This window comes from Ctenopharyngodon idella, chromosome 19 (assembly GCF_019924925.1).
Source record: "Ctenopharyngodon idella isolate HZGC_01 chromosome 19, HZGC01, whole genome shotgun sequence".
Taxonomy (NCBI): Eukaryota; Metazoa; Chordata; class Actinopteri; order Cypriniformes; family Xenocyprididae; genus Ctenopharyngodon; species Ctenopharyngodon idella.
The window spans coordinates 192183-215621 of NC_067238.1; the positions used below are offsets into that span (position 1 = coordinate 192183).

Here is a 23439-nt window from a genome sequence, read left to right on the forward strand (position 1 = left end):
ATCGCTCTTTAGGCTGCATGTGAGGGTTTGCTGCTGTTCTTGGGAAGGTGTCACGTGGACTTGGGTGAATCTTTTTAGCACCTCTTGCCCTTAGCCCCGGTTCTAACCAACCCCATCCCTCCCTCGCTCTCTCTCTCTGAGCTGCACTGTTTAATATTTCATCAAAGTGTCCCAAAGGACAGACTCTCCTGCTGTTCTGGTATTTACTGTGGATCAGTAGCGAGAGGCTTCTGGGTAAAACAGGCAGAGTAGGCGTTTGGCTACAAGGGAATAGCTGTCGAATGACAAGGACTGAGAAGGGAAGAAATAGACAGGAGATAGAGCTGTATATAGAAAGATATAAATGTGTTTTATAAGCATCTTGGAGAAAGCTTTCACCCCTCAACATATGTTGCTTTCAATGCAAAGGAAAATTGACCGGGAATAGTACACATAAAATTAGATGGTTCAGTCAGAGGTCTGTATGTGTGATTGTGAATGAGAGAATGCTTCCTCTACAGAGTAAATTGTGTAAATTGATTTAAAATCCCATGTCACAATTACAAGAACCAAAGTCCTAACTGTGATATAAAAATGTGACATAAAGTTGCATTGCAAGATTTAAATTCACAATTACACAATTACCTTTAAAGGCACAATATGTAAGATTTTTTTTTTTTTTTTTTAAATATCCAAAAACCACTAGAACAATGTTATATATTTTGTTGACTTGTGTACTTACATTATCCCAAATGCTTCCAAGAATGTTTAAATCCAGAGAAATAAGCAATTTTAACTCAGACACGGACTGTGTCCATGCGTCGCACATCAATGACATCATACCCGCATTACCTTCGATTTCCGATTTCGATTGTTTTATTTTGTAGAAACCATGAAAACACCAAAGACGCTTTAATATATTATGTGTTTTATTAGACAGGTGAGCAACTGTTTAGATGGATACATTCATCTACAGAAAACTAATCATGTTATATCTCAAAACAGTAAGTCTTGTTTAAATCTCGTTTTCTTGATTTACCGCGAGTGCCATGTTTTTACCATGTCAATATCGATCTAGCTTACTGCAGTGTGCAACAAGTGTCCCATAGTAGCCGTTGATCGAATGCAGAGTAGCACTATAACAACTTTCAACACACAAATGTATCTAATATGATAAAACAGCGCTGTGTTTTCCACATACGCTTGACCGGAAAAAGCGGAAGTGGCAAATGCGGCATAATAAAAGTTCCGCTTCTCTCGAGACTTGTGTCATGCTCGTCTCTCATTAGCAATCTCTCCAGCGGACTCATTTCTGCTCGTACAGCACTCAGCCCTGCTCTGCTTCATACTACAGTACTGTTAATATTCTCATCAATGTACATGATTTCTGCCTGAGTCCCGTCACTTTTCTTTTCCACCGGCTGTAGACGTGAAGACAACACCTCCCATGATTCCGCGAAATCAAGGCGTCATCAAGCTACGCATTTGTTTTGAATAAGTGACCTCTAGTGGCGAAAATTTACATAGTGTGCCTTTAAGTTGCAATTGCAAGTCAAATAGCAAGGTTTAAAATTGCAGTCATGAGATATAAAGCAAAATTCTGAGATGTAAAGTCAATTATGAGAACCAAAAACGCAAGTCAAACAGTGAGATATGAAGTCCTGTTGTGAGATTTAAAGTCACATTCATTTTGAGATATAAACTTAGAATTACGAGACACAGTCGCAATTGCGAGATATCAAATCAAAATGTGAGATATAAAGTCACATTGTGACATTTAAAGTCGTAGTTGCGATATATAAAGTAAAATTGTGAGATTTTAAAATTCGCAATTGTGAAATTTTAATGAAATTTGAAATTACCATATTTTACTCAGAGGCAAACACAGTCTTCATCATGTGTGGTATATTTTTAAGACCCTGTAATTTCTGCATTTTCTAAAAATACTTTAGAGGAATAAAACACATTCGCACGAAACACACCAACCAATTAATGGCGTGAGTTTGGGGTGGGACTAGCTGTTTGGACAACCAATGGCAAATGGGGGAGTATTTGAGGAAATTATTTAGAAAATTAATTACACACTTCATCTTTAAACAAAGACTCCATGAACACACACACACAGACTGTTCCTGTTCTCTATGTCTCTGAGCTTGGTGCTTATTCCACTACAAAACATAGATTTAACACCATCACAAATATAGTCCTGCTCGAGGGATCAACATGCCTCAGTCGCATTAGCAACACCGAACAAAGTGTCAAGTGAATGTACAGTTCCTTTTCACTACCTCACAGCCAGCCAGTTATTCTTGTAAAATAACATGTTTATATAAGACCACAACATGTAGTTATTCTGTTCCACAAAGTATCTGTTCTGAAATGTCACATACTGTATATTTCCCAAGGATTTGCTTGCCATTGAGTCTGTGGTGTGTTTGGCATCAACTGTCTTTCCAAATCAGAAGTAGTTCATTTTTAAATAAACACCTCAGTGAATTGTGTGCATCTGACTGCGATCTTCTTGCTCTGTGTTCCTGTGGCCCACACTGTTCATGTTCTGTCTGTATTTTTAGAAAGCTGTTCTTTCTGTGTCTCACTCTTGCAGTTATTTTATTTTAAAGACTGTGAGCACCATGACAGTAAGCAAGTGTTTGCTGGAAATGCAATAATTGCAGTTCTGCAGCCTGTCTATCCATATTTTTCTGCAAAAACAACACTATTGTGTTTCATATCAGTTTAATTAAAACATTGCAGTGCAATTTTTTTTTTTTTTTTATTAACCAGGTTCTTTAACCTGTGACAAATGCCCTGTTTCTTATTCTCAGACTATTTTGAAACTCTTTGAGGTTTTGATCTCTCACTGTAAGCAATACTTTCTGAGTGGTCAATTGTGACATTCTGCAGTCAAATATTTTTATATAATGAGTTTAAACAAAAGACAAAGCAATTAAAGTCTCTTGTATCACAGTGCATCTCTTCTCACATAAAACCATTTCACCTCATAAATATTTCCAGTTCATCTATATATTTATTTATGTGTTAAGCTGTGTATTAGCAGCAATAATCGCGCCCTGTTTGGGTTTATTTGGCAATAATGACCAGCTGACTGTACATTACCTAAATCTTGTCAAAATGAGAGTGCTTCTCTCAATTTTAGCCTTCCATACTTTGAAAACTTGATTATATGGTAACACTTTATAATAAATATTCATTAATAAATCATTAACAAACATTAATGCTTAACAGATCATTAGTTAATATATATTCACATAGCTAGAAATATGGGATAATGTGCTCATTAATGTTTTACTAATGAACTTATTAAACATTACATAATGATTAACAGATCATTATTTAATGTAAATTGTTTACAGTTGTTTAAAATGTTTACAAATGTCATTAAACTTTCAATTCATATGACCATGCAGTTATTAAAAATCTACAAATGATTTTAACAGATGTTATTAAAAGTTTATTTGTTAATGCACATTTGAATGCTAACAAACTTCAATTGATATATTACCTAATGCACTTTTTTACATCTACAAATTAAAATTTAATTAGTAATTTTAAGCACTTCACACTGTTCATGTTAACACATTATTCGTTAACTCATAACCACAGTCTGTAAAGGTCACACATTTGATATTTGTTGTAGTGTGTATGCAGACTTCTACTGTTTATACATAATTACAAATTATTTATTAATTGTTTGTTCATGTTTTTGCAGTACCCAAAAGTATCTAGTTGAAACTATTCTTTATTTGTAAATGTTTATAAACGTTTACTAATCATTTAGTACCTTTATAGGCATTGGACTTAGGACACATTTTCTCAGTCATCTCTATGGTAAAAAGGGTCCCAAATGACCTGAATTCACCCTATTTACACATATTTACAAATCATTTATTAATTGTTCATGTTTTTTTGCAGTACCCAATCTAAAGTTTAAACTATTTATCATTTGTAACTATTTATCATCTGTTCGCGCAGACATCGTAAGTTATCAGCGTGTTTCATGCTATGCAGAGTTTATACAGACACCCCCCTATTTAAGGAGCACCGCAAACAAACAGCAGCCAACTTTTACAGTTCCTACCGAATCAAAACAACGAGCTTATGCTGCGTTCACGCCATAACTGCCGTAATAAAGAGATGGCAACCTGTGGCAACAGTATCAACACCGAAATGAATCTGCAGCAGTCAGGTGCAAGCTCTCTAAGTTGTTTACGTTCATTATTATTATAATGTTATGTGCTTTGAGACATGAGGTAGTTTAATGCCTTCTCTTATGACTTTTCACCGAGAGTAGCTCTGTGTGTGTTCATGTGTTTTGGAGGAGGCGTGGCTTTGGACGGCGATTTGCAGGGAGGGAGGGATTGTATGCTTTCAATGCTAGCAGGCTAACGTTAGCATTTCCCAGATCACCTACTGCACCTTTAATGTAAAGTGGAACCAGCCATTCTTATATTGTTCAATTTTCTGTCCGGATCACTCATAGCTACCAAACACCTTTTTGCATATGTACATTTGTAAATGTAAAAAAGTGCATTAGGTAATATATGAACTGAAGTTTAATGACATTTGTTAGCATTCAAATGTACATACTTTTAATCATTGTATAACATCTGTTAAAATCATTTGTAGATTTTTAAGATCATGATCATATGAATTGAAAGTTTAATTACATTTGTAAGCATATCAAATTTACTTTAAATAATGATCTGTTAATCATTATGTAATGTTTAATTAGTCCATTAGTAAACATTAATAAGCACATTATCTTATATCTATAGCTATTTGAATATATATTAAAGGGTTAGTTCACCCAAAAATGAAAATAATGTCATTTATTACTCACCCTCATGCCGTTCCACACCCGTAAGACCTTTGTTCATCTTCGGAACACAAATTAAGATATTTTTGTTGAAATCCGATTGCTCAGTGAGGCCTGCATAGGCAGTAATGACATTTCCTCTCTTAAGATCCATTAATGTACTAAAAACATATTTAAATCAGTTCATGTGAGTACAGTGGTTCAACTTTAATATTATAACGCGACGAGAAGAGTATTTTTGGTGCGCCAAAAAAAACAAAAACTTATATAGTGATGGCCGATTTCAAAACACTGCTTCATGAAGCTTCGGAGTGTTATGAATCAGCGTGTCGAATCATGAGTCGGATCGCGTGTCAAACTGCCAAACTGCTGAAATCACGTGACTTTGGCACTCTGAACCGCTGATTCGACACGCTGATTCATAACGCTCCGAAGCTTCATGAAGGAGTGTTTTGAAATCGGCCATCAAAACACAGTCGTTATTTCGTTTTTTTGGCGCACCAAAAATATTCTCGCCGCTTTATAATATTAAGGTTGAACCACTGTACTCACATGAACTGATTTAAATATGTTTTTAGTACATTAATGGATCTTGAGAGAGGTAATGTCATTGCTGGCTATGCAGGCCTCACTGAGCCATCGGATTTCAACAAAAATATCTTAATTTGTGTTCTGAAGATGAACGAAGGTCTTACGGGTGTGAAACGGCATGAGGGTGAGTAATAAATGACATTATTTTCATTTTTGGGTGAACTAACCCTTTAACTAATGATCGGTTAAGCATTATATAATGTTTGTTATTCATTTATTAATAAAGTGTTACCATGATGAAATTTTAATTTTGGGTGAACTATCGCTTTAAACAAACAGTAGTATTCATATATCAGAGCGTTAGTCCTTCGGCTCATGGTCTTATCGGCTCCTATCTGATCCAGGAGGTAATTATGAAGTCATCACTTTCTGTTGCTCTACACCTTACATCAACTCCGAGATGTCATCTTTTGGCACAGAATAGAGCGCCATGTTTTTCTCTTTATCTCTTTCTTAACATCAGCTGAGCTGCAGCCTGTTTCTCCCTCTCTCTTCCTTCCCCTCTCTCACTTTATATGGTGAGGTCAGCAGCTTGGCCGTCATTGCTTGGCTGTAACAGATTGCTGGGTGCACTTGTCTTGTGCATCTTCCAGGTTTGTGTGTCGCCTGCCATCATTCTACAAACTCATGGACATCTGAAAGAATTAAAGGCACAGTCAACAGAAAACCACCCCAGAGTCTCACCTAGCCAGACCTTTGAGTTATGGCAGAGTACAACATGGCTAAAGGCACACCTTAAGGGAAATGTGCTTTTCACTGCTCCCATAGTGTATGATTGCAGAATTCCTTTTTTATTGTTATTTTTGAACATTGATGGATCAACATGTTTTGTGAGAAAATAAATCATAAAAGTAGTTTGTTTTGTTTAAAAATCTTATAAAATGTAGGTGACCCACGCTCTTGGTAAAAGGCTCACCAGCATGGTGCAAAAGGCTGGGTGTATTGATACAAATGTTTTGCATAATATGTAAGTTAATACTATATACTGATGCAATACTAATTCAAAGTTTAAATCCCGTCTGGCTAGCATGCTTCCCATAATATTTATGCATTAGGTCAGTAGGCAGAGAGTAGGCGGTCCTTTGTGGCTGTTTGAACACATTTGACCACATGAGCATCTACACTACGAAAGCAATCTGGTTGAATGCTTTTTTGACTACTTCTGGAAGTGGTCGAATGTGGACAAGCTCAAAATGTTTTAGACCCCGTTTACGCCTGTATTTAGCGTCGTCCACTTGTGATCCGATCAACCAAAGCGCATCTTTATACCAGGTGTAAACGGCTTCAGAGTCCTATTTTGAAATGTTTTGACTGGACATCGGCGACAACCTACAGCCAATGAGAGCGCAAGATACAGGGCAAGGGAAGGTTCAGGAGGAGGAGTCATAGACCTGCAATAAAACATCAGCAAATGTGGCTTCTGCAAGCAACCATTCTCTCCTTCGTATTCATTTTTTTCTTTTTCACTGCAAATCAGCGCACAGACAACTTGGATCACATGCTTCTTGCGTGCATCATTTTAACAAGAAGAACTCCAGTCTCACGTGAGAACTCACTCATGATCTTACGTTATTTCCTGTATCAATTCTCACGTGTGTTTGGTTGTGTGAAATGTAGTTTGTAGACCAGACAGAGTTGTCAGTGATTCTTGCTATTGAAATGTTGTGTAATGTGTCCCCCTGTCACCGATCTGCCATGTAATGTGCATACAACAGCAACTAGACAGATGTGTAGTGTGAGAATCAGATCTGATGACTTTGAAAGTTGTGCAGTGTGTATCCTGCTTAAGGTGGACAGCCAATTTAAAGGGATAGTTCATCCAAAAATGAAAATACTGTCATCATTTACTTACTCCCAAGTTGTTCCAAATCTGTATACATTTCTTTGTTCTGCTAAACACAAAGGAAGATATTTTGAAGAAAGTGTGTAACCAGGCTGCTTTGGGGCACCATTGACTTCCATAGTAGGAAAAAAAAAAATACTATATAAGTCAATGGTGCCCCAGAACTGTTCAGTTTCACACATTCTTCAAAATATCTTCCTTTCTGTTCAGCAGAACAAAGACATTTATACAGGTTTGGAACAACCTGAGGGTTAGTAAATGATGACAGAATTTTCATTTTGGGGTGAACTATCCCTTTAATAAATGAATCTAATCATGTCAACAAAAGGAAAAATCAGCCAGCTATTTATCATGTCAATTATGCCGTTAACACCAACAGTAGGGGCACTTTTTAATCCCAATACCATACTTTTGCATATTTTTCAGTTTTTGAAAAACTGTTGACTTAATTGCCTTACTGAAATTACAAAACTGAAAATGATTAAAAGTCTCAACACATATTCTTTAATTTGACCTATTCTCACTTGCTAAATAAATCTGTAACACTAACATTATTAGATCACATTAGCATAGCACTTTGACATGTAAACTTGCTACTAAGTGCCTCAAATAAAACTAAATATCTCTGAAAGATTTGAAGTCAAGAACTTGGAAAATAGCTCTCATAATATCCACCCGGTACCCTGTAAACATGTTTTTCTGGTTTTCTGAGCGGGCTGACTGGAGATGGCGATCTGCTTTCCAGTTTTGTGTGCAATATGCATCAGATGGTCAGTATGGTTTTGCTTTTTTTTTTGTCATTTTTGGAGTTCAACAGCATGGGGTTTACCGCTGTGTACTTGCTAATGGATGTAGCACTTTATAACTCCCTGGTGACTTTCACACGGTAGCCTCTGGGCACATGAAACATGAGAGTTTTTAGTTGGGAAGTTATAATTAGACATTGTTTATTATGACCTACTTGTTTTCGATGAGCCCTGTTACAAATTTAACCACCATTTTCTTGTGGTTTAACTGTTCTGATTTCCATATTTGGTGCTTGAGAACAAAAGCATTTGAATAGTCAAGCTCTTCTGCTATGCCTGGATTGATTGTTTGGCAAGAAAGTATGTCAGCTAAATGCAGCAGCTGTATACAGCTGGAAGCCATGCAGAGTATGGGTACAGATGAGTTTACATTTATACCCAAGTAAATGACTCCTGGTATGAAATATGACTGGACTATATAAGCTTAGCTGTCTTTTTCATAAACACTTGAGCAGTTCATGCAGTGTTTTAAATGGCATTATATTTTAGGAGTTTATATCAGTGCCACTTTCCATTACACGTCAATGTCCTGTGTGATCATTTAGATCCTTTCTAGAGTGTCACAGGAAGTCAAGTAAAGAATATGTTATTGTTACTGTGTTGTTTTAGTATCTTTGATATACTAGTATAGTTTTTATTAATATTTTGAATATTTTTTTCATTTTCATTTTCATTTTAGTTAAAGTATTAGTAATTTTGCTGTGTGTTTTTGTAACTTTATTTTATTTCAATCATGACAACTCTGAATAGTTTTAGCATGTTATTGAATATGGCAATATTAATGTATTTGGTCTTGACGGACTAAATCTGCATTGCTGCTGCTGTTGATTATTGCTGCTGCTGCTGCAGAGCAAGTATGGACTTGCTACTGCTAATAGATTCACAGACGCACTGTGAGCATGTTAAGATATGCTGCTAAATCCCATAGCAGCAGGTGGAGCTGGGGGAGTGAGGGTTTTAGAGGAACTCTGATAGCGCACACAGGAACAATGAACCAAACTATTTAAATGTTGAGCAAGCAATCTCATTGGCTAAAGGATCAGCAGAAGCCAATCAGCTTGTGCCATGCGGTAATGATGTGATTAAAGTTTATTTCAAGTAACAATTTTTAATTCAATGGTTTTAGTTCATATTAACCCTGCTCTGTTACCCACATTATTTTAGGAAAACGGTCAAACAATTAAATTTATTTATAGAAAAAATGTGTTTATAAATAACTACAAACCAACTTTTGGTCCCAAACAACAGAGTGACAGCTTAATTTAGGCTAAATATGCAACCCTTTTACTTTCCAACCCTGTTACCTATTATGGCAGTTTATTATATTATATTATATTATATTATATTATATTATATTATAAAACGGTTAGTTCCTGTCCTTGATTCTGATCGGTCAATAGCTGTGTTTTATTCACGATAAAACATGGCTATGACCGCTTCACCCAACGGTTCTGTGTATCACTACACAACACCCTTAGCAACCACTCTTAGCAACGTAAACTGTATGTTCTCAATTGATATTGTTCATTGAAGCTTACTGTATTATGTAGAAGAGTACTGTAGAAAAAGATCAAGTGAGCGAGTTTATTACCTGCATTCGGATTTAGCATTTTCCTTCAGGTCAGTCCTATGTTCATAATAAAAAAAAATGTTTTTAACATTGAAGGGTTTTCCCATGACTGACAGCGCTAGTAATTGTTCCGTGTTCACAACAATTCAGTCTTTTCAATATAAAAGTCTTCGCTACTGACTGACTCACTCATAAAGACAGTCTTTGCTGCCATCTAATGGCGTGAAAATGTAACTTCTGTTGCTGTTCACGGTCAGGGACTATTTTTTCCGGCTTAAAGAAGGCTTTTAGAAAAAGTTTACTTGATGAAAGTTGCATTGATACATATTTCTGGCTTTAATATTTGTATTGTATGGTAACCGTTTTATAAAAGCAATAAGGTACTCAAGGCTAGTGCTGTATTGTGAATAAGTCACGGCTGAAGGAGTTAAGCTTTGCGTCGTGCCTAACAACTCCCTTCAGCCGTGACTTATTCACGATACAGCACAGCCTCTCGTACCTTATTGCTTACTTATATTATATTATATTATATTATATTAAGTTTTATTTAGACATGGATATTATATTATATTATATTATATTATATTATATTATATTATATTAAGTTTTATTTAGACAACAGGGTGTTGCAAACCTCTTTTATATTAAAAAGTGTTGGGCATGTCATTTTGTGCTCTATTCATGGAAAGTGACAGTGTTACATGCTTGTTTTTGTGTAGATGGTGGAACAAAGAAGCTACGCAGCACCATCCGACGGAGCACAGAGACGGGTATTGCTGTGGAGATGAGGAACCGTGTCACACGGCAGGGCAGTAAGGATTCGACAGATGGCAGCACCAACAGCAACAGCTCTGATGGAACGTGAGTGACAGTGTGTCTCATTGTATTTGCATTTGTATTTTGTATTTATTTATTTATTAAGCACTATTTAAACATCAGGATATATAGATCACAAATAGCTGCATCCAAATGCATTTATATCTGAGTGAATCTCACAAAAAAACATGTCCACATTTGAAAATGAAAAGAAAAAATATATATTTTATATAAAATAATAAGAAGACTTTTTTAGGACCACAGTAGTTTAGTTTTAAATAAAGGCATATTTTAATAATATAATTTTACATTACATTAATGAAAATATGACAATGAAATGTGCTTAATTGTCATGTGGTGTAATATGATTAGGGATGCAACAAATATTTGATAAAATTGGTAAATAATGTGTAATAACCTTTTTAAAATAATGGATACAAATTTATCTAAAATCATGTTTTAATTACTGTAATAATTACCAAATATTGCATTTTTGGTTACACTTTATTTTAAGGTTTCAGTATTACAGTGTAATTATACATTTAAGTACTGAGTAATAAAAATATAAAACTATATGAACTACATTAAACTGCATGTACTTACTAATGGGTTAAGGGTTAGGATGAGGGTTTGGTTTAGGGTTAATTGCATGTAATTATTCATAATTTCTAGTTATTACTACAGTAACTACATGTAACTTGTAACAATGACACTGTTCAATAAAGTGTTACCGAATTTTTTTTCATCTGATTAATCGATTAATAAAAAATCAGCAGATTAATCAGTTATCAAAATAATTGTTAGTTGCAACCCTAAATATGATAAAATCTTGACGGGTTTCATAAGATTCACCCATCTTTGTGTAATGTGAGGTATTTACACATTAAATGATGAAGTAGTGTACGGATGAGTTTGATAGATCACACATTTCACACATCTCAACTTGTGTATTTTAGGTTCATCTTTCCCACCACTCGCCTGGGCCCTGAGAGCCAATTCAGTGACTTTCTGGATGGCCTTGGTCCCGCCCAGATAGTGGGACGTCAGACATTAGCCACACCGCCAATGGGTAAGAGAGTTGCATCCTTGGCAGTATACACTGAATACAGCAATTAAGATTTTGTTAATAAAAAAGGGTTCATTTGCATTTTTATTCTATTTCATATTAAAATGTCTTGACGCTTGGCAGTCCAATCAATTAATGTGTCAAGAGTTATTTTCGCAAAACGTTAGCTTTATTCATCACACTGGAAATGAAAGGTTAAGTCGAGCATATTGCAATGTGGGATACAGTCTTCCATGCTGTGTGCTGTTGTATAGTAGGTAAATTGGCATACTGAACATGGTATAAATAGTATATACTGTAGAAATTGTATGGCAATATACTATCCTTTAGCAATCTGTGGCACTCAACTGATTGTCAATGAATTTGTCTGCAAAATAACGCAGATCTGATAAATGTCAAACTTTGCAGGAGCCCATGTTGACTGGACTGGAGTTAGATTTAATAATATGTATCTAATTTCCGTTTCAAATCAAATATCAAGGCAGAAACTCTCAGGAATGGAGGTTATATATTGTTCTTTGTCTCCACCTGCTGTTGAATGATCCCATTGCAGTATGTCTGCACAGAAACAAAGGTTTTGATAAGCTGTTTGATTTTCTCTGTGCAGGTGATGTTTACATTGGTGTGGTGGATAGAGGGGGTCAGATAGAGGTCGAGATCACGCAGGCCCGAGGTCTGACCCCTAAACCAGGCTCAAAGACCATTCCAGGTAACCCACAATTAAACATGCCTGTGCTGAATCATTTTATCCACATTACTTTTTAGGTAAGGCCACAGAACACTGTTTCATAATTGGATGTTTCCTTTTCTATCAGCAACATATATAAAGGTTTATGTCCTGGAGAATGGAATGTGTCTCGCTAAGAAGAAAACCAAAGTGGTGAAGAAAACCCTGGATCCAACCTTCCAGCAATCCCTGATGTTCGACGAGAGCCCGCAGGGGAAAGTGCTACAGGTATTACAAATCCAAATCACTCCAGCTATATATATATATATACACACACACACCGATCAGGCATAACATTATGACCACCTTCCTTAAATTGTGTTGGTCCCCCTTTTGCTGCCAAAACAGCCCTGACCCATCAAGGCATGGACTCCACTAGACCCCTGAAGGTGTGCTGTGGTATCTGGCACCAAGATGTTAGCAGCAGATCCTTTAAGTTCTGTAAGTTGCGAGGTGGGGCCTCCATGGATCGGACTTGTTTGTTGAGCACATCGCACAGATGCTCAATTGGAATGAGATCTGGGGAATTTGGAGGCCAAGTCAAAAACCTCAAACTCGTTGTTGTGCTCCTCAAACCATTCCTGAACCATTTTCGCTTGTAGCAGGGCGTATTATCCTGCTGAAAGAGGCCAGAGCCACCAGGGAATACCGTTTCCATAAAGGGGTGTACATGGTCTGCAACAATGCTTAGGTAGGTGGTACGTGTCAAAGTAACATCCATATGGATGGCAGGACCCAAGGTTTCCCAGCAGAACATTGCCCAAAGCATCACACACTGCCTCTGCCGGCTTTAATTCTTCCCATAGTGCATCCTGGTGCCGTGTGTTCCTTCCTTGGACCCTTTTTGATATATTCTGACCACTGCAGACCGGGAACACCCCACAAGAGCTGCCGTTTTGGAGATGCTCTGACCCAGTCGTCTAGCCATGACAATTTGGCCATTGTCAAACTCGCTCATATCTTTTGCTTGCCAATTTTTCCTGCTTCTAACACATCAACTTTGAGGACAAAATGTTCACTTGCTGCCTAATATATCCACCTACTAACAGGTGCCGTGATAAAGAGATAATCAGTGTTATTCACTTCACCTGTCAGTGGTCATAATGTTATGCCTGATCTGTGTGTGTATATATATATATATATATATATATATATATATATATATATATGCAATGTTCACAATTAAGACAAAAAGTACATTAAGACATTCACATTTTTAAGTGTCTCTTAAGCATCCAGAGCTACACCATGTGCAAATGTCGTATTTGGGGTCACTGCATATTAAATGTGTCCATTTAACCTGACCAGGTGATCGTGTGGGGTGATTACGGCCGCATGGACAGCAAGTGTTTCATGGGAATGGCTCAGATCCTCCTGGATGATCTCGATCTGTCGTCATTGGTGGGTGGCTGGTACAAGCTCTTCCCCACCTCCTCTCTGGCGGACCCCAGCATCGGCCCTCTGACACGCCGACTCTCCCAGTCCTCACTCGAGAGCGCCACCAGCCCCTCGTGCACCTAGACACATCTACGTCCCCGTCTAAATATGCCTGTGTTCTCTATCTCTACGTGTGTATCTTCATTCAATATACCCCGCCACGACCCCAAAAGCATGAACACATACAGCCAACTCGCCCGGGGCTGGAACGCTCCTCTTTACTGATACAGATATTAAGAGTTGGATACAAATCAGGCATGACACATTTAACACATACACCCTCACAGATGGATATGGGTGTAACCAGCAACATGCGGTTGTATGGGCGTCCGGAATCGGTCATGGCTAGTTACATGCAGATCCATTGTTTGCAGGTCAATCAATAGGGGCATTTAATAAATCTGCTGAGAAATGTTCCTGACAATGTAGCATTTGTGTTGGCGTCATGTCACACAGGAAGCAGAATGGGTTCTACTAGCAGTTCCAGACCCTCAAAGGTCAATCATTTCTCTATGCCAAACCCGAAGTTTTATTTTTTAAAAAACCAAAGCAATTCTTATTATCTGTAGTGTTATATTATAGAGTATGGATATGTAGCAGAGTCAATGACTTAGATGAGATGCAAAAAAACAAAGACGTGTTAGAAAAACTTACTAGACTACATACACAATTAAACTTTTAAAGGGCAGGGCTTTACTCCACAGGTCAGGTTATTTATTAGAAATGCACACGATTCCTGTCGCATAAAGTAGCGTATTCTTTTCTTTTTTTTCCTTTTTGGAGAGCTCAATAAATAAATATATAGATCGATATTTGTGTTTATGTATTAATCGACTGCATTCTGCACGTTAACTCGCAACCCTTGTTGAGCAAAATATGTAAAGTGCTATTTTAAGCTTGCCTTTAAAATTATGTAGACTTATAGATGGTAGGTTATTTATTTTGCTAATGTTTTAATCTCACTTTTTGTCTGAGCAACACAATCTGCACCGAGCTGCAGACATAGTCAGAGGGAATCAAACCCTCTGAAGGAGAACCAACTGTCCTGTTAAACCAGCAACCCTCATACACAGCTGCTGCATTGTGGGATTTGCCGAACGTTGTCCACGGGCAAGCAAGAAAACTTTTCTTGTAGCAAGTAGCGAAGATTTCTGGGAAGCTGGAGCCGCATTATACTTTACCGCCTCAAGTAGTTTTGGGTTTCTTTCTACCAGCATATGGATCTGAACTGTTAAAGGTCTTTTCCATTTCCTGTTAAACTCAGGAGGTCACGCTGAACAAAAACCACATTCACATCAATATGAGGACTGGTGATGGAGTCGCTCACTCAACAGGATTTTGAAGCCCAGAACAAATGGTATTCTGTAAACTCCTGGACACTTTTGTTTTTGTCTTTGAACATTGCCATTGTGACTATTCCTGTCCAATCAGCAGTCTTCTTTAGCTTCGACTATGAAGCTGAGTGGCTCTAGATGGCTTCTTCAGTCAGTCTTTGGTGTTACGGAAACTTGTGGAAGGAAAGCAGCACTGTAGGTAAAATAGTGTTCATACCACTCCTGTCAACCTCCTCTGCACATCTAGATTTATTTTCATAGTTCTTCTGAATATATCAGATTGGAAGAAGGTACCTTAGATATAGTAGGATCTCTGAACCAGTTCATCACATTCAGTTTTTCAGTCACCATGCATCTTCTGCATGGTAACACATATATTATGATTCATACGTGACAGTATCAATAAGAACCAGAACATTATTCATTTCTATGTTCCCATATGGATCATTAGCCAAATCATTAAAGACGTTTGTATAATTCAGGCTATGTCTACATTAATCTGGATACATTTGAAAACGGCGTTTCAAAATGCTCTCCGTCCACGCTATAGCGCTTTTTCCAAAAGTTTCTCTAAATTTCGCTAAATTCACCTTACTGCGCATGCGTAAAACCTCATAAAAGCTCACTGAGATGATACAGACATAATTGTTTTGTTTTTTTTAGCAAAATATTTCGCCATTCACTGATGCGTTCAGGTCGCACTCAATCAACATATGTGACCTTGGACCACAAAACAAGTCATAATTCGCATGGATTTATTTGTAGCAATAGCCAACGATACATTGTATTGGTCAAAATTATCAATTTTTCTTTTATGCCAAAAATCATTAGGATATTAAGTAAAGATCATGTTCCATGAAGATATTTGTAAATTTCCTACCTTACATATATCAAAAATTTATTTTTGTGAGTGGATATGCATTGCTAAGGACTTTATTTGGACAACTTTAAAAGCGATTTTCTCAGTATTTTGATTTTTTTTTTTTTTTTTGGATCAGATTCCAGATTTTCAAATAGTTGTATCTCGGCCAAATATTGTCCTATCCTAACAAACCATAAATCAATGGAAAGCTTATTTATCCAGCTTTCATATGACTTATAAGTCTCAATTTAAAATAAAATTGATCCTTGTGACTAGTTTTGTGGTCCAGGGTCACATATGTTTGGTCTAAAATGCAACTGCTCTCACGTTTTGCCGCAGAACAGCAATTGCGGGTAAATTTTCTGTCATCTTTGCAGGACTGCGATATGAAGAGTGTGCAAAGTAACATATTTTTAGCAACAGTGTGGAAGTGAATAGCACATAACAGGCACAATAGCGGTATAAAACATACATGTCTATCGGCTCAATATGCGTCACTGGAGTAGGCTAAACATGCGTCATCGTTTTCAAATACCTCCGTTTTTACATACCACACTACAACGCGAAAACAGCAAAATTATTCATTTGGGAAAGCGTTTTCAAAAAGCAGGACAAAACATGTCTCAGTGTGGACGGAAGGCCAAAATGGAGAGAAAAAGAAACGAAAACGTATTAGTGTGGGCAAGGCCTCAGTCTGTTCAAACTCTCATGTGTGATGGAACGCACAAACTCTAAATGTTTGATTTTCATGGTTTGCACCATATGCATCTTATAGATCTGCTTTTAAAGAGAGGCTATGAGATCAGCAAACCGTTTCATCTGATTTATCATTTTGAATCGTTTGAAGTATTTTAGTATTGTGTGTTGCTTTTCTATCTGCCAATGTCACTGCTACCTGATCAAGATGTACATCGCAAAATATTTGAACCATTTCCCTGGATGTTCATAAGAAAGTGTGCCTCACATTCCATACTTTCAAAATTGTATTTTTCTTTCTTAATTGCTTTTAATATTCCTAGCTGTTCCATCCATGCACTTCACATGCACATGTTTCAGTGCATTTGGGAAGATGTAGATACTATAAAACACTTCTTTACCATACCTTCCTTATCACAATAATGGTTTTCTCTGCGTAGAGAGATTTATCTTTAAATCTTGAGAAACATTTGGTCATAGTTTGTCTTTAAAGGACATTTAAAATGCTTTCTCTGCTTATTTAGATGTTTTTGCTTCACAATGAATCTTACTATTATTTAATAGTATTATTTTTTACATGGTTACAAAAAGTTCTGAACCACATGACAAATGTCACGCACACTAAATATATTTGCATTTTAATTATTTCTGTAAGGCCATATGTACAAGTTGGACCAAAAAAAAAGGGGGGGATCAGATTAGTTCTGGGCAATGCAGTTATAAAGTGTAATAGTAAGAACAAAAACAGTGAATAAGGTTCCAACATCTGAAACTTTGTTACAATACTTTGCTCTTTCTTATTATCATCTAAAACTGCGAATGTAGTACATTCAAGTTGAAACTATTTTATTCATGCCAGTCATGACTGATTTGACATTTTAGAATATTTTACTTTCCAGCCTGTTGTTCTTCAAGCTCAGAGGTTTTGCCTTTAAACATACAAAATGAGTGTCTGCTAATTCTCACATACATTTCTTGCTTCTTATGTATTTGCACAAGTTTGATTGTGTTGCACCTTTCTCTTTTCCACTAACAGACAAATGTCTGTACATTAAATTAGGTACTAACTAAAGATGAAATTGTTTTACTGTACTGAAAACAAATTGTATTTGCAGCTGAATGTTTGTCCTTGGTAAACACTATGAAATGACTATTAGATATTGATATTTTTTCTATGTGATTTTATGTACATCGGAATATGGGATTATATGTGTCCCTTTACTGTACAATGAAGTAGTTACAAAATCTTGCATTTTTGCAAAATGAAAAGAGTCTGAATGCATGAATATTTGTACTGTACTGCTCTATTTTTTCAGGTGTAGTGGATGGATGTAGTTTGTTGCAATCCATAGCTAAACCAAATGCAACATTGACAAAAAAAAATGTAGATTTGCCGCTTCCAGATTTCTGCGGTTTGGATGCGTTTCGATATTTTAACATGGAATGAGAATGATCAGATCTGTTCTGTTCTGACAGTAATCAGATACAGCTATCAAATGCTTCTGTGGTGTGTTGATAATCTGTAAATACAAATCTTTGGGTATGATGTTGTAACTTCTGAAAGTCACTAGCATCTGGTTTGTTTAAACGCTCTGTGTTGAATCAGGCTACCTGATGCTTTTATATGCGAGACCACTTCATGCTTTTCAGTTCATACATGGCAAAGACCGAAGAGGGTTTTTTTGTTTTTTGGCATGCACAGTTTATGTTTGAGTGTAAGTAAGTGACACCAGTCTGACTGGGGAATGATCTTAATACACTGAATCCAGATCAATACAAATGTTATGATGTATTCTGTGTGGGCCAAAAATCATAGCCGATACAGTTGCAGGTATATTTGGTATTCATGCTTATTTGCATTCAGAAATGGACAATAGATTGTAAAACTGAGAATGATGTGTGATTTTTGAACTTTTATTTTATGAGATGTTGCTTCGTCAGGTACTGTATGATGTATATAAATGATATACATGTTGAGAGATTGCTTTAATTTTTAAATAGGAATGTAATCTCCCTTTACAACTATATGGGCCATTTAAAACTCTTGTGAAGTCTTTTAATGAAACCCTAATACTGTTTTTTGTTCATTTGTTAACAAACACAAGGATTATTGAGGTGATATTTATCTTATTTTTGTAAAATTAATTATTTTAAAGAGTGGTCTGTTGGGTAAAGGCTTGTTTATTGCCTTACTTGTGAGATGTTATTATAAGGCTTAAATGTGTTACTGAAAGCCTTGAGTGTTTTGCTTCGATATCATTATACTAAAGTATCTCTAACTTGAATGTACATATATAATCTTATTGTAATACAGGTTTTATTTGTTTCATTTGGTAAATGACACATTTCCTGGTTTGTGTTGATGTTTAAAGGCTTACATGAGCACATGGGGCCTCATTTATAAAATGTTGTGTAGAAACCATCCTACATTTGATCTTACGATCATTTCGCAAATGTGCTTACATGTGATTCAGAGAATGAATGTACACACTAAAAAGGTGCATACATCTCTCTTCCAGATGTTACATTTATAAAATCATCGCAAATAATCTTGAAATTGTGCGCCGCCTATAAGTAATGTCATTAACATATAAAAGAGCACCAGTCAACAACCAAATCCTTTACTTGAGAATGGTGCTAAAACACTTTTCCAGGTCAAAGACTGTTTTTATAAATATGAACATTGGCGTGGATTTTAGCGTACGCACACTCTAAGTTCAGTTTATAAATGAGGCCCCTGGTATCTAATGCAATCTGTTTACAATCACAATTGATTTGAGTATTCGGCTTTTTGAAAACATAAGATTGATATCAGATATCAGTTATAACATTCAGTGCATGTCTGTTTTTAGTCATTTACTTTTGAGATTTGTAAAATGATATGGAGAAAGACAGCATTGCATTTTTTGTAACATGTTTGTTTCTTTTTTCAAAGAGCCAAGAAAGATTGTCTCTAAAACATTGAATTATATATATATATATATATATATATATATATATATATATATATATATACAACCTTAAATTTATTGTACTCTTGGGTCAGACTTAAAAGACTGTCATTGGCAATTTATTTATTTCACAAATGCAAAGATGGTCATTTGTAGTCTGTTTTCTCATTCATGTAGCAAAGCTGTTAGCAGCTCTTTTGTTGTTGCCATAAATCAGCCATTCATATTATTCATGGCAGTGTTAACAGTACAAGACACTGTTGAGACACGCTCACCTTTGCAGAGAGAGGTTTTCAACTTTCATAAGAAATGTAGCTACTTTGAAATCCACGCCCAGTTGCATCCATACATTTATCCTATATTTAACCCACTTGGTTTAAGTCTTGCACTTAGGGAGAGCACGATCAAAGATTTATCAGAGACGGGGTAGCCCCCAAAACTTTTAGAAAATTATATGAGCTGACAGTGCACTGCTGTTTAGGAATAACAGAATGGTTAAGAGCTGTGGGGAAGCTGTAATTTTATACTTGTGCTTTGTAAATGTTTTCTATGTGCAGTATTTGATAATGTAAAACTGGTATTTTTGTGGTTTGTACGCTGCAGAATTGATTATTTAAGGTGCACGCAGTTTTGTAAGAAAAGGACGAGAAACTTTGAAAAAAAATCATTTTGACTGAAGCCTGTATCTGCATGCATATGGACTGCTGGAAGCTGGAGGTCAATAAATTTTATTTGAATCATCCCTTTTTTCGTGTCTGAATGGAAATCTTTATAATTGACTTTTAATATTATCTAGGACTATATAGGCCTACTAAAAAAAAGGTCTCCCACACCAGATATTTCCCAACATATACTTGCAGGCTACATTTTAAAAACACTCTGTCATTTTATTTGGCAATGGAGAAGCTGGCAGATATTTTCAGCAATACAAAGTAAATCAGTAAGATGTATAGGAATATGTACACTAAGGAAGTTAAGTGTATTTTAAGTGCAGTTTTACATGTAGGCCCAGCTCAAAGCATTTAAAGTGAAATATCTAAAGCTCTCGGGTGCTGTACAATAGGACAGTTCAGAAACTGAGTGCAACCTCTTGGATGGTCCACTAGGGGGACTGCATCCATTATTAATTTGGCCCGGACTGTAAGTAGGAAAACAAAAGTGTGAATATGATCCACTGAAATTGACATATGCAGTTTGACTGGGCCAGTCCTGTGTCTTCCTCTTGCACGCCAAACCACTGTCTCCATTTGCTCGGCCCAGAAACTTGTTTTCAATGTTCCTGGTTGCACAATCATGTAGGCCTACAGGTCTGTGCCTCACGGAGATGCTGCTTTCTCGCTGCAAAAGTGACTCAATGGAAAACGGGCTGGTAAACTTCTTCTCTGCCTCAGGGCGTTTGTAGGTTGCCTTGTTTTCCATCACATTCTTTGCAGAGAGAATTTCCATGTTTCCATAAAGGTTAGGGAAAACGTCACTCAAACCACGAAAGTGTCGTCGCAGTATCTTTGGGGTGATTTTACTATCATCCACTTTCCAAAAGTTGCGTTTTGCATTTGGGCACTCTGGATTTATAGGCACCTGCAAATTTGAAGGGTAAATATCTCTAATAAAAATCTAGTAGTAGTAATAGGCTAATAGTAATAAGAAGAAGAAGATGAAATACCTACCTTTACAAAACAGCTGTTTGATGATAAACAGACTCTGATATTATTCTCAAGGCCTTTTCTATCCCCATCCACAAAATTCGTCACCGCATTCATTAACTGATGGGGGGAAAAAAAGGTTAATTAAAATCAAATCAAAACATTGTAGCTAATACATGTTTCTGATTTACCTTTTTTTAAATAAAGCAGTTCGGGAAGGTGACTTACTGCTTTTAAAATGAAATATGATAAAAGACGATATTCAATATGTTTACACTTCATCAGAAAATGAACTCAGGACACAACAGACCTTATTCACAGCAGCGCCATCTTTGATTTTTAACGGAAATGAATGCAAGGCTGCTGGATGTGCTGTTATTTAATGTGTTTTGGATTGTTCTGCTGATGAAACACTGCAAAAATATCTTTCCAAGAAATTTCTGTAGACAAAAACTCCAGGCAACAGGAGCTATGGAAAATTATAAGTGATCCAAGAGCTTTATACGGTGGATGCCATTGAAAACATGGTAAGTGTGCCTGACAGCCTCGCTTTCATATCTGTCATGGCGCTGCTCTGAATAAGGTCTATTCTTCCGCGTCAAGCCTACTTTAGGCTTGCCAAGCAACGCCGCAAAATATGTCCAATCAGATTTTAGCGCCAAAATGATCCGTTTTAAAGTGCGCACTGCGGTAATAAGTTACAACTTACCTCGTGAAACGTTAATCTTTTCTCAGGTACGTTTTGAATGACATAAGCGATCAGACCCAGGTACGTCATTTTCTGTTTGGAGTATCTCTTGTATTTTCTTCTGACCAGCATGTCGGCGCGCTCTCGCTGCATCTCTGAGAACATCTGAAGTGAGCTCTAGTGATGATGAGTGTCTGTCGTGGAGTTTGTCGGCCTATATATGAAGCACGTTGGCTATAGTAGATGTAGATGGGCATTCTTCATTAATGCCTGTTTTACATAATAGACGGAGGTGTTTATTTGTGGGCGGACATGCCTGGACCACCACAGTCAATTGACTACAAATGTTATTAATATTGTAGCATGCACAAGCCTGAAATGAAGAGTTTGAAAATATCAAGAACTATTTGTCAAACATTAACTCAGATTTACTAACATAATCTTAATAACCAAACAAATATACAAATAATTACGTTATGTGGGGACAGTTGCAACACTTTTTACATTCCCTTCAGTTTCTCAGAGACTGTTTGTATTGGTAGGCCATTTTGCAGAAGGAATGGTCACATGTACCTGCTTTCTTCCAGGTAGGAGGAGGGGCTAACTGAGCATGTGCAATATATCATCACTGTAGCTTATTTCTGATTGGAGGAATAAGCCATGTTGCAACTGCCCCTTGTTGCAACCGTCCCCACCCTCCTTAATCTTTTTTAGATTAAATAAATGTAAAAAAAAAAAAAAAAAAAAAAAAAAACTACTCACAGTTACAGTTCTTGCTGTTATATGATGGGATTGTTTAAGTGGTTTAGTGTTATGTTTTCACACAGCCCTGTTTTCGTTCCAAGATTTATACATATAGCACCTTTCTGAAACTCAGGGTCTTTTACAAAGAAAAATAATGATGTAGGCCAAAAGTTGCTTTGTAGCATAATCAAACCAACTGATTCAATCTGGTTCAAAACTGTGAATTCCCAACATTCCAATGTTTATTGTCATGAGACATAAATTCACACGTGGTATTCATTTGCAAATTAAATACTTCATAAGTGGTAAGTGGTAATGAGTCAATTTAACCGACTTGTTGACAGCCTCTTTAAATGATAACTGCAAGTTATACAAATAAACAGATGATACAATAAATGTTTTCTTAATTTATGTATTAATAGTTATTCTTTGCTTAATATGACTAGATATCTTCTTAGGTAGAACATTTTTCCTCTTTTTTTCATTTATAAAAGCTACTTAAATGCCCTAATTGAACTAAGGTCTAATTTTGGCTTAATGTAAGCCCTGTCTGTGAAACCAGGCCTAAGATATTTATTAAATTTATATACTTTACATCTGTCTTGTAAAACAGAAAACTGCATGATGTGCGTGTCTGTTTATTTATATTCAGGTGAGTGTAAATGTATTTCATATAGCCCTGATATGCTGTACCTCTAATAGAGGCAGTTTAGATGCTTATATGCTAACAAGAAAACATTTCTTTTAGCACACAGGAAAGCTAAGATTTCTGGGCAATATTGCCCTGAACTATATTTGTTTATGCTGGAACCACACTTTTACCTCAAATAGTTTTGGGGTTTCTTCAAC

The 23439-nt window shown here is 36.4% G+C and overlaps 1 protein-coding gene and 1 long non-coding RNA gene across 2 annotated transcripts in view; one reads left to right on the top strand and one right to left on the bottom strand.

The window, feature by feature from the left end:
* rims3 (regulating synaptic membrane exocytosis 3) overlaps positions 1-20255 on the top strand; it is an 80168-nt gene extending 59913 nt beyond the window's left edge. The window contains exons 3-7 of the mRNA XM_051873455.1: positions 10346-10487; positions 11399-11511; positions 12116-12217; positions 12324-12463; positions 13544-20255. Of these exons, the coding sequence (XP_051729415.1) occupies positions 10346-10487; positions 11399-11511; positions 12116-12217; positions 12324-12463; positions 13544-13756 (710 nt within the window). The 3' untranslated portion in view covers positions 13757-20255. The remainder of the gene's footprint in view (positions 1-10345; positions 10488-11398; positions 11512-12115; positions 12218-12323; positions 12464-13543) is intronic.
* Positions 20256-20334: 79 nt separating this feature from the next.
* On the bottom strand, positions 20335-22801 carry LOC127501473 (uncharacterized). The gene is made up of 3 exons (XR_007926613.1): positions 21868-22801; positions 21183-21278; positions 20335-21093 (listed from the first exon to the last, which is right to left on the bottom strand). It is a non-coding gene; the product is annotated as an uncharacterized LOC127501473 (long non-coding RNA).
* Positions 22802-23439: the final 638 nt, after the last annotated feature.